The sequence below is a fragment of the Propithecus coquereli genome, unplaced genomic scaffold, assembly GCF_000956105.1.
Source record: "Propithecus coquereli isolate 6110/MARCELLA unplaced genomic scaffold, Pcoq_1.0 Scaffold273, whole genome shotgun sequence".
Taxonomy (NCBI): domain Eukaryota; kingdom Metazoa; phylum Chordata; class Mammalia; order Primates; family Indriidae; genus Propithecus; species Propithecus coquereli.
Window position 1 is genome coordinate 3199390 of NW_012148319.1, and position 13016 is coordinate 3212405.

At 38.6% G+C, this 13016-nt stretch overlaps 1 protein-coding gene across 1 annotated transcript; it reads right to left on the reverse strand.

The window, feature by feature from the left end:
* Positions 1-658: 658 nt before the first annotated feature.
* COCH (cochlin) lies at positions 659-12674 on the reverse strand. The gene is made up of 11 exons (XM_012647894.1): positions 12641-12674; positions 12504-12551; positions 10421-10577; positions 9461-9594; positions 8916-8978; positions 8177-8221; positions 7942-8089; positions 4808-4911; positions 3870-4096; positions 3178-3694; positions 659-834 (listed from the first exon to the last, which is right to left on the reverse strand). Exons 1-11 carry the CDS (start codon positions 12672-12674, stop codon positions 659-661), a joined length of 1653 nt encoding a protein of 550 aa, XP_012503348.1.
* Positions 12675-13016: the final 342 nt, after the last annotated feature.

The window sequence follows — 13016 nt, forward strand, 5'->3', positions numbered from 1 at the left end:
AAGCCAGATATATCTATACACATATAAAATTAAGGATATAAATAGAAAAATACCAGGCAATCCTGTTATCTCGTTCAGTGTCATACTTTTAGTCATAAGTTATGAAAATATACTACAAAATAAGCTTGATACACGATCCCATATCATCTGTACTTTAGTATGTGAAGTAATAGCTATTGTTGATGGGGTTTTAAAAAAAACATCCACTTGGGCCAAAATATTTATATTGAACTATGTTAAAGAGCTGTTTTCCACTTAAGCTTCTCTTCTTGTTATATAGTCAATACAGAATGATTAGAGAAGGAATGTTGCTTTTGGTCTAAGTATCAAATTATTTTATTGAGCTATGGAATCTGCATATCTATACATTTAATAGGCATGTTAGAACTCTTACGGTTTTAATCCAAGGTATCTCCTCTTTCCTGAGTTTCTAAGGGCCATGATTATGAAGCCTCAGCTAAGTGTTTTGATTAATGAAAGTATACTGTAAATTGTAATCAGAATGTAGTAGCTTTCAAGGAATGCTTATTTGCTTAAAACAGCTGCTGCAATATTTAATAGTTTTGTATCTGATCCCAGTATGCCATTTCATTATTATGAGAATACAGTTTACACATTAGATCTCCTTATACTTCATTCAGTTGTCAAAACGTCACCATTATTGCTGGGATTCTAAGAAATCTCTACAAATGCCTCTAATGATATCAGAAACAATGGGTTCTAATCCTGTGAATTCTCTTGTGAAGAAAGCATGTGACTCCTTTGGTTTGGAGGCCATATCTTTCAGGTCATCCAGAGGTGCCCACGCCACACCAACAGAGAAGATGGTGATACCTACAATGGAAATGTTTTAAATTAAAACCAAGTCCAGCTTATGTATGCAATTATGTCTATATGTTTTCTATACATTCCATAGCTGCAGAGAAAACTGCCCAGTAATTTCTAAAAATTTAAATCCCCTGTACTGAACTGTTAGGTTTTTACAGTCATTGTGATGAGAGCCGCAAAAAAGTTTGATAGCAAAGCTGCTGGTTTTGGCCAATGTTAACTCACCACGTTAACAGATAAGTCATGATAACCAATAAAAAAAAAAAATTTAATAAAAGTTCATATGCCAGAACATAATAAGCTAGGAATAGAAGGAAACTTTTTAATTTTGTTTGTATGTTAATGTAAGACATATACCTGAAAGAAGGAAACTTTCTTAACCTAATAGAATATCTTTAAAAAAAAATCCTACAACAAACATACATGGTGAAAATTTCCCTTCTGAGATTGGCATGAGAAAGGACTGCCTGCTATCATGACTTCAGTTAAACACTAGGTTAGACTCATAGCCAGTACACTAAAACAAAAAAGAATGGCACAAAAGGTAAGTAAAAGAAAGTTTGCAAGGTTGCATTGTCTGGGAAATGGTGACTAGTCCTATGTGAGTGATAACTTGTTTCTTCCATTTTGATCTTTGTGGCTATATTGGGTGTCTAATAATCAGAAATTGCCAGTTTATAATCCCCAAAAAATCTGGTGACAAACTGCCAGCAAGGGATTTCTATGGAGTAATTTCTTCCAGTTTCACTGAGGCGTTCGATCTGCATTCACTTGAGTTACTAGAGGGCTTTTAGTGCAACTGTACATTTTAGTTAAGGTGGTAGCACATTAGTGGAATTCACCTCAATCCCAACTATAGAAGTGTTCGTTTAGAAGATTCTTAGTATAGACGACATCTATCTTCTGCTGGGTGAAATTTCCCATAACATTTTTGGAGCATTTATGCTCCCCCGTTGTATCTAAGGCATCATCTCCCTTCTAGTGGTATACAGTGCTAAGAGTGGTCAAGACTTAAGATACAAAGCAGGTTTAGGTAATGTAAAAGCCACTTGAAAGAATTTATAATTTATCACCACCAGCCGGTCTCTCCCCAGTTTTGGCAAAAAAGTCAAAATATTTTTTCCTCCTCTCAGTTTTCCTCACTACTTTTCAGTTCTGCATTCCAGTTCAGACTATTTAGCTCAGGCCCAGTATATAATTAAAATTTAAAAACAAAACAGTTATGACCTAACCCCAAAAGTCTACCCTGTTTTCTTTTACAACTTTCCCTATCACCTAGGAATCGTTTTCATGAAACTTTCAAGTGTGGCACAACCTCCTAAAGTTTCATCTAATTTACTTTAGCCTGAATACATTCCTGTTAACCATAAATTAGTTCAGTAAGCTAAGTATTAAGGAGCATGACAGCAAACAGGTCTTAACATAGGTTAGTTACTGATATATAAAGAATACTTTTTATAAGACAGATTAGATTGGAGCTTAAATTGCATTTATCAGTCCTGTCCTACTTAATAAAAACAGTATTTCATCAATATCTATAAAAGTACATTAGCAGAAGTAGTAAATGTATAGGAAGGAAGAAGGTTAAGTCATTAGGAATTTAGGGGAAAGGAGGTGAAGAGTATAGGAAAAAAGCAAGGCTGTTGGTTCCCCCGCCTAAGTCATTCAGTTATGTCCCCAGAAAGTGGAACCTCAGCTTTTTGCTGGCCTATTTGATCTCAGCAACACATTATGCTAATGTCTCCAGCAGCTAGGCCTTCGCCAAAAGTAATATTAAGGTTGGGGTGAAGAAGAAAGGAACCCTTCTTATACCCTTTTATAACACCAGAGTGTGTTTTCATTATCTCAAGAAAAGAATACTTAAGAAGTTTAGATGGGATAGGATTAAAGTCTTTATTGGAGACCTTATCTTAGGAAACTCATGCCAGGCTGAAAACTTCACTAAAAAGTTAGGATAAATTACTGAGTGGCAGATTCATGGTAGGTTATGATAAACTGATTATTTCAGAATATATTCTGAGTTTGAGCCAAATGTGAGCACCAGTGACGTTTCCTTGACACACGATGTTCTCATGGCAGTTTGGGACTCTACAACTAGAGGGCCTGGGTTTGGATCCTGGCCCTGCCACTTACTAACTGTGTCATTTGGGGGAAGTTTGTTTCCTCATCTGTAGAATGAGATGAGTAGGGCTGCTTTGCCAATTAAGTCAGTTAATAGTGGATAAAGCTCTTAGAACGACTGCCACACTGCAGGTGTTTGTTCAATAAAATAAATGCTTTAAGTTTTTATTCCTAAAATTCAGTGAATCCCTCCTCGTTCCCTCCCCATACAAAGGACAAGGACCTTACCTGCATCATGTGCAGCAGCAGCAGGGCCTCGGACGTCATCATAGGACTGCCCATCTGTGACAATGACTAGGAAGTTCTTGTTGGGGCTGTCCCTCATGGGGCCAAACACGTTTCTAACAGTAAAGGAAATGGCATCACCAGTAGCTGTTCCACCACTCATATAGCGGATGTTTCTGATGACAGCTAGGACATTCTCTTTGGTGTTATAGTCAGTGAAACTGAATTCTGTGCGTTGATCGTAAGTAAACTGAACAGCAGCTATCTTCGCGCCAATGTCTGAGATTTCAAAAGCCTTGGCTATGTTGGAAACAAATTCAAGCATGAGGCGGAAGTTACTATCACCAACACTGCTGGAGCCATCGATCAGAAAGGCAATGTTCACTGAGTTGTAACAGGTCTTGCTGCACATCATTTGCTCGTGAGAGCAGAGCTTCTGTACCAGAGGCTTTACGTATTTTGTAGTGCCAAACCAGCTGGGCATGTGGTAAGAGAAGAAGCCATTACTCCGACAGACAGCCTAATGAGGGAGACACACAAAAGACATCCAAATGGATCAAAAGCTGTTTCTTAAAAATTAACAAATCTTGAATGTTCAAAGTCAATCTAGCCATGGGCTACTATTCAGCACAATGCTTACAGGTCCAAAATCGAATCACTATCACTGTAACAGAAGATATCCCTCACTACCTCACCTTATCAACAAATGCAACATCCTGAACCATTCCCAGTTCTTCAGGGATAGGTTTGGCCACAGAAACTATAAATACATTGACACCAAACTCTCTGGCCACAATGCCTGCTTCCTCGATGTCGTCAGAAGGCCAGCCATCAATAAATACCACCACAACCTTGGGGATCCCCTTTCTCACTCCAGCGTCTGATGTGAAGAATTTCTGAGCAGTATGCTTCAAGGCTTTTCCTAGGTTTGAAAAAGAAGCAAATGAGCAACATTTACCACTGCTCAAAGGATACTTCTATTTCCCTGTAGCAACTTTATGCCACTAAATTTAAGAATTACATAGAACTCAGTTCTATAATAGATGCATCAGATGGGAAAGTTTAATTACCTATCAAGCCTACTTTTTGTCTTCACAACCCACATTACTTCCCCCCGCCACCTCCCAGAAGCCTCACATCTCCTTACTGCACGTCAATCACCAGCCAGAAGCACAAAACTGACTCCTACTCCTGTGAATGTGCTCTCTATGTGGCCCCTTGATGATTGATTAGTACCCTAAGGACTCAGAACAAGGAATTTCTCAGGGTCAACAATAATGCTACTCTAATTCTTTCTGCCACATCTGTATTCATTAGATAAGTCTGTTGATTTGCACTTTTTAGTATTTATAAACAGGTACTTTTCTAAAGTGATATCTGGCCAATCCAATGCATAAGGATTATAAATCACACTGCTTTAGGTTTTTAAAAATAAGAAATATCAACCCTTTGGTATATTGTCCATTATAAATTGAATATTTCTGAGATGATCAAATGCAGACCTAGCCAAAACTTCAGTGCCAGGAGGAGGAATTTCACATCTGCTTGTATAAAATAGCATAATACTGTTTTACATATCTGATCACTGATAACCCTCTCTTATATTACATCCTAGGTGTCAAAGTCTACTTACCTGTATTGGAATTACCCCCTCTGAAACCTACTTCCTTTATGGCAAACAAGACATCTTTGGCTGATGTAAAGTTTTTCAAGTAAAATTCTATTTTGGGATGTTCACTAAGTGGAAAAACAAACAAAAAATGTTATCCAGGGAGAACTGAAAAGACAAGCAATGTTACATGCTTTAAAAAAAACAGTTTTAGGCCCGGTGTGGTGGCTCACACCTGTAATCCCAGTGCTTTGGGAGGCCAAGGCCAGGAGTTCAAGACCAGCTTGGACAACACAGCAAGACTCCATCTCTACAAAAAAAATAAAAACCCTAGCCAAGCGTGGCAGCATGCACCTGTAGTTCTAGCTATTTAGGAAGCTGAGGTGAGAGGATTGCTTGAGCCCAGGAGTTCAAAGTTACAGTGAGCTATGATTATGCCACTGCACTCCAACCTGGGCAACAGAGTGAGATCCTATCTCTAAAAAAAAAAAAAAAAGTTTTGAAATCAGACAACACCCGAGTTTCTTTACTAATCCCACAGTAGGTATTCAGCTAAGGCATTGCATCCTTACTTGAATTATTGGGGATATTTCAGAAATATAACAAAGAAAATTGTTACATTGAGTGTTTATTATATTCTGGGTAACACACCAAATATATATATGTATAATCTTATTTCACCATAGCTCTATGAGGTAGAAATCTCAATTATGTAAATGAAGAAGCAGGCTCAGAGCATTTAGGTAATTTGCCCAAGAAAACATATCTGCATTTTGAATTCATGTTTTCTGGCTCCAAAGTCTATGTCTAAACTATATGGAGAACCTGAAACCAGGCTTGGCTCAGGGCTCTGAGTCTACTGGAAGTCTGCAGAGTTGGGCACAGGTACCTAAACTAAAGTATTAATAGAAGGCAGCTGGGGGACCCCAGAAGCTCTAAACAGTGGGAGTCTATTTACCCAGGTCTCTCTAGTCAGAAGAGATAATTTCAATGACACTAAGGCCAACATTTTAAAAGTGGAAAAAGTTATAAGAAAATGAATTATTAAGTATTACAATTTAAATTTTTCTTATAAATGATAATGACATTTGCTAATCTTAAAATTATGTGTAACCGTCTTGAGATTTTATTTTCCATATTTAATATTAAAAGAATTTCAGCTCCCTTTTGTAACTACTCAGTGTTATTAGAAACCATGTTGAGTATAAACAATTATAGATAAGTCAGTATTTCATAAGTGTAAAATTTTAAAATCTTAGCATTATCAGTAGCCATTTTATTAAATCAAGATATTTTGAGGGACAAGTATAACACTGATTTTATTTCTGCATACCTGATAGAATGAATGTTGGGTCACAAAAATCAGATTTGGGTTGTTAACCTTTTCACTATTATGGTCATTTTTCAAGTATCCAAATTATGACTTATGAAATAAGTCTTATTTTTGCATTCTTAATAATATAGTTTACTCTTCTACTTAAATATGAAAGCTTGACATAGTTTATCTATTTTAATGTTCTTTCTGAAACAGAAATACTATAAACCAGGAAGTTACGAGCAGCTAGTCTTTGTATGCGTCTACAAAGTAATATAGCTTTCATCTTGAAAAAGAATTGAGTCAAATTAGCCAAAAAAAGTATTGTGATGAAAAGTACTGTAGGGCAATTTGCCTCGTGAGATGTTAAAATGTACAATAAAGCTATAATAAAGCAGTGTAGAAAAGATGTAAGAATTAGCATATGGATCAAAGAAACAGACTTGCCCAAACTTGTTTATAAAAGCAATACTGCAAATCAGTGGAATAGGGAATTCATTTTTTTTAAATGAGGGACAAATGGTTAAATTATGGAAAAATCAAAGTTAAATTTTCATACCAAAAAATTCTACCTAAGAGCAGAGGCAATTCCGAAAAAATAACGTAAGAACAAATGAAATACAAACAAATATTTGTAATAGTATTGGTGACACGCTTATATACTGCTGATAGTATTACAGTTTAAACTGGTTCAACTTTCTAGAAAACAATTTCACTATTTATATCAGAAGTCTTAACAATGTCAGAACTTCACTTCTAGGAATGTAGCCTAATCAAATAATCAGAGATGGGCACAAAGATGATATAAGGATGTTCATCACAGTGTAATGTGCAATGGTGAAAAAACAACAGAATAATGGTTAAACATGCAAAAGATTATGAAACATTTTTGATGAATATTTGTGATAGGAGAAAATGCTCAAAATACTAAATGATGAAAAAACAGGATGCAAGACATTTTTATAGTCTGAGCTTTTAAAAAAATACATAGTCAAATATTTTCTTAAAATACTGAAAGGAAATAAAACAGTGATTATCTCTAGGGCACACGATTTGGGAAATTTGCTTTTTTGTGCTTTATATATTTTCAAGCTTTCTATAATGAGCATATTATAATTCTAAAAGCCATTAATAAATATTATTTTTGAATGAATAAAATAAAAAGGTCAAGCTTCAGCTCTCCAACCAAGCGAATACAGAAAGAGCTAGAAAGAATGACACAATAGGGAGGAGGAATAGACACATTACTGCTGCTTCTTTCAGAGAAGAGAAATTGGGAATTGGGCAGAATAGCTATGCAGAGGTGATTTGTGTGAGCAACAGGACTCTTCAGTCTATCTTCTGGTCCTCATATAGATAGCATACAATTCTCTAAATCCCTTTATTCCAAAAAGGAGACACCCAGACTGACTCAGTCTGCCAAGGTAGTCTTAAATCCTGAACTTACAGTTTGGGAGTCCAGCTTGTTCGCAATTCAACATTTTTATATTGAACTGAAACTAATGTATCTACTACAAGGATTGATAATTTGTCATCGTTCAAGACTTCATTGAAATCTCCCATTTGATTGTGAATGCTTCCAACAGGAAAAATGATAAATGTTTGAGGTGATGGATATGCTAATTACCCTGATTGGACCACCGTACATTCTATGTATCAAAGCATCACTATATACCCCATTACATGTACAATTGTAATGTGTACATGTATAGTTATCACATGTCAGTTAAAAAATAAATAATTGTAATGTGTACATGTAATGTACAGTTATAACATGTCATTTTAAAAAATAAATACATAAAATTAAAAAAAAAAAAATCTCCCGTTTTAACAAGGTTGGTACCTGGCTTGAACAAGGCCCACGTGTGGTCCTTCTGTTCCAATTCCCAACATTAGAGCCACTTTCCCAACAAAATTCTTCTGTAAATTAAATCGGCGCTGCCCAATATTGAAACTTCCATCAATCAGAAATGCGATGTCTGCTTTACAGTCTGTGGACACCCAAACAAGTCCTTCTGTTAGTCTCATGAGGAGGGAGGGAAAATGCAATTTTCCCACACGGATATTTTGATTCTTACCTTTATTGCCCGTTTTCTTCTCAGGTGTCTTCTTTTGTCGTTTACCTGAAATAAAGAAAGCAGTTGCCATTAGCAAAAGGTAGACAGTTTCATAGCAAGAAGCCCACATGGGGAAAAGCTTATGATAAGGAGTGTCATTCTTAAAAAGATCTTTTCAAAAAAATTAATTCCTCATGATTTTCTGGACTGGGGAAGCAATGACCCAACAAATAAATCAGGACTATAGTAGGTCTACATATTTGATATGCCTCGAATCCAGGACTTTGATATCCCAAACCCACAGCTGATACAGGAGCTCAGAGTTAAATCCTAACATTCTGAATTTCTTTGACTTTAAAAATGCCCCCGTCCTAGCAAAGGGGATCCCTGGCTATTTCTTACACACATTAATTCCTTTTATTCATATGATAGTGCAATGATTAAGGGAATTTAATGAAGCAAATAGAAGAGGGAGAAGTTCCTGATACTTTTACTTTGCCCAGTTCCTAGGCACGGTCTATCAAATCAGGGAGAAATGGTAGGACTTCAAGAGAATGATTGGTAGCAGAGTTCATAACTCAAAATATTAGGATAAGTTTGAAGTATAAAATGTTTCCATATGTAATATAGCAGTAAACTTAAAACATGTGCTTTGTTTCTCTTTAATATAAACTTTTAAAGGAAACTTTCTACTAACAACACATTGATGACTTCCAAATGCTATGCCAGGCAACTAGGAGATAGGTTCCATATTTCATACCTGTTGGTGGACGTGCTGTGGACACCGATAGTCCTGTGGCTTCCTGGGTACCACTTTTGCCTTCTGTTAAAATAAAGAGATGTTTATTTTTTTTCCTCTTCCTCTTCACCATCAAAGCACTATGAATCAAATTTTGGGCTCTATAGGATGATATATAATAGGGCAATGGTGATTACAGGTAAAAACATCATGCTGCATGTTAGTTTCAGAGAACCAAAATACATACCTATTATATTTTAAAAGGATCACCAAAAATGAATTCACTAGTTTTTCAGTTTAGTGTTACTCAGGGGTAAGTGTCTGGGCGTTCTGACTGCAGACACTTCAAGTTTCTAGAGCCACTGTCTAACAGGAAGATTGTTTTTCCCCCATTCACCCAAATTTGGCTTGAGTGGGTAACTCAGTCTAACCCATAGTTGACCTCCTCAGTCTTGATCATAGGTTTTTCCATCAGAGTTAAAGAGAATGGACTAAAAAAGGAAAAAACTTTTTTAAAAGGGTGGGCAATATTTATACAAAAGTGAGAACAATGTAAGTGTACCTACTAGTCACTGTGAAAGAAGCAGACCATCTAGAAAGTGTTTGAGATTGAATGCCATTGGCATCTACGGAGGAATAGTTTTCTCGACCCGGTAGGCTATAGACTCGCACAGGTCCCCCTGAGTGGCTGATTACTCCCCTGCAACACAAGAATAACAGCTGAGATACTATCCACATTTTTTCAGGGCACCCAACTGACTTACAGTCAGTTGCATGTTGCATCCATTGCTTTGATTAATCAAGGACATAGTTCAGCAGGGAAGTCATCTAAGGATGCTGCTAGCCTTTTAAAAACTTACTTACACAAGAACAAAATCTGCCTAGGGAAATGGTTTTGTGCTGCCAAACTTCTTAAGTGTTAATAAGAATACACTTGTAGTATCCTGTCCTCTACAGCTCAGAGATTCAGAATTAATAAAAGAGCACCAAACAATTTTCCTAAGATACTCACTTTAAATGTCTCTGGACTACATTTTTTAAAAAAGTATCATAGTGGCCATTCTACTTGCAGGATAGCATGGCATTTGCCAACAATAGTGACCCTGGGCAAGACACCTGATAACTCTCTGAATTCAGTTTCTTCATCTGTGAAGTGGAATAAGATTGTACCTACCTTGTAGAGTTGTGGTGGAAGTTAAAACAATGGCTGACACATAGTAAAAACTCAGTAATATCTGAGTCAGGAATATTAGGAATATTTTAGGATATGATTAGGAATATTTTAGAATCATAGGAATCTAGTCATTGAGAAGTAATGCAATGTGTCTTCTCTCAGAAAGTTTCCTTCGTGTATCTGGTGTTTCAAGGATATCCAGGAAAACCTTAAAAGTGTATCCATCTTCTATGATCAAATTTAGCACCAAAAGAAAAAAATGTGAAGAGGAAAAGGGTCTAAATGGCTAAAAAGCAGGAAAAGAAACAATCATGCCTGCATTTCTGTCCCCCACTGGTGTGTTCAGGCTTACCTGTGCACAGCAGCCCCGCATATGCTCGACACAGAAGCATACACTATGTTCCCAAACACAGAGAATTCCTCAAGAGGGCAGCCCCCTGGGCAGAGGACATCTACTTTCTCTTTCCTGATGTCCAAGCCTCTGGTAGAGCACGTGATAGCAATAGGCACTGAAGAGAAAGGAGGGAATGTAATAAGCATTCTTAGGGCTTCTTGGGGTGTAGTGGCAGGGAAACCAGAGTATAAGATTTAAGTTTTACTTTCCTAATTTATACACTTCTAGTTAAGAATATTGACTTATGTACCATTCCAGATTTTGGCAAGCCACAAGTTGGTTTTCCAATTTAATCTAGTCCCAACCGCTATAAGAGTCTAATATGAGAATTTTCTCGGTTCTTAATCAGTTTGGAAATAAATAATTTAAAATATATCAGAACCAGAAAATAAAATTAGTCAATGAACGTTTATTCTTTCTAATAAAAATCTCAACTCTGATGACAATGTGTAGATAGTTGCTTGAGGTGAAGACAGTAAATCTGGATTGAGTCTTTGTGGAACATTTTCATAGACACATGAACAAATCTAAGCCATCCTTTCCTTCATAAGACCATTTATCCTAGTTATCCTACAAGCGCAGAGCTGTAAAATCACAAGTTAAGCTAACCAGTAAAAAGATGCTTAGATTCACAGAATGTGATTTAGCTCATTCATTTTATAGATGAGGAAATTAAAGGCATGGGTTTAATTTGCCAAAGGAACATTCTACGACTCCCAAATGACAGGAAAAAGGGAAGTTAGTCCCTTCAGAATAGAGCATTTTTTTTATCATAATTGAAGCTGATTATTTCTGCTCCAAATCTGTCCAAAGAGATATATCAGGCAGTGAATGCATTTTTAGAAAGCACTGTTAATATTCTCAAGTTTTACACTGTCACACTAACTAATAAAGAAAGTTTCTATTGCAAAAGATGCTAAGAAGAGACAAACCCTTGGCAACATAACAAGATAACATAATACAGCATGTTAATTTGTCAATTTACTGTGGATATTTAAATCGGAATTAACATTACTAAATACTCTTTTCCAAACATGGGAAATTGTGGTTATCCAAACCTTTCTGAAACAGATGTCAAAGAAAAAAATTTTTATTCAAGGCAGAGGAATACTGTTTGGTCATATTGCCCAATTTAGTAGCCTGCCTCCAACAGGACCCTCTTCTGTGCCCTTTGTGTTGAGCTGTACCTGGGATTAAACATTCCACGGAAGGGAAGGAAGGATGCCAGGCACGATGCGCAGTTCTCAGTTTGGAAACACTCCAGAGAGCTGAAGAAGTTAAAATCCCTACCAAAAACAGTTGCCTCACACTTATTATCAAATAGCCTTAATCCTTCCTCCCATTTTGGGCTGAGGTAGGGGGTGGCACTGGAACTCGGTGCAGTGACCACCTTTTTAGTTGCTAACACTGATGTTATTGGGGGTGAGGGTGAGAAATACAGCCGGATGCAATACTTACCCTCATTTCTACTTTCAAGGAAAACAAAAGTCGATTTTAGAAAAGAGTTTGTCTTTTATACTGTAGAAAATACACCTATACCCGGACATTTACTTGTGGAACAAACTTTGTAGACTTTCTCGCATACAAATTTGGACCTTAAATGCTGCATTTTATAGCGGTTACACCTAGAAACACAGCTAGCGGGTCAAAGTTGGACAACGACGTTAGCCTCCTTCACTCTCCGCTAACAGTCTAAGTCGGACCACCTGGGGACTAGTATGCTCACCGGTGGGGCTCAAGAAATATTCCTGCCTCGACCTCCCGCTGCCGGCGCTAGGCTTGCTTGGGAGCTCCGCGGGGCGTGTGGGTGGGCATGGGAGGAGGCTTTCTTCTCCAGGCCCTGGGAAGAACGCCCCCGTCGGACCCCAGAGGCCCCCTCCCGTGGGAGAAGCAGGTAAACCCGAGCAGTGGCTCCAGCCTTCGCGCTCTGTAACTCTGGCCCTCGGGCCAAGATCCAGGGGGCTCAATCTGAACCTCGCTTCTACCTGCTGGTCCTCAGCCCCTACTACCGCCTGCACCGATGCTGAGACCCTCAACTCACCGGCTCCCTCGCTGCCCACGGGCTCCAGCAGCAGCAGCAGACAGACACCTGCGGAGAGAGGAAAGCGCGAGGGTTGGCTGCAGCCTCCACCCCACTTGGCGCGAGGGGACGGGGCTCAGCGAGGGACGCGGACCCACCGAGGCCGAGAACCGGGATCCAGGCTGCAGACATGGTGGCCGAGGGGCTGCTCAGACCTGCGAGAGAGGGAGAACGCGAGGGAGGCGTGGGGGAGGGAGAGGCGAGGGCCCCCACGTCCTCACCACACAGAGACGCCCCGCCACCTCCTCCTCAGAGATCCCGCACCCCTTGGACACCCAGGGGCGACCGAGGGGAGGGAGGACCCCGAAGAGCTGCAGCTCCGGGGCCAGCACCCCTCTAGATCTGGAGGCGGCGCTTCGGCTGCAAAGCGAGTCAAACCCAGAATCGATGTGCAACCCCGGATCGGCGGAGAGGGAGGTCGCCAATATGAAGACGGACAGATAAGCTGGGAGCGACAAAGGAGAGACACGGACT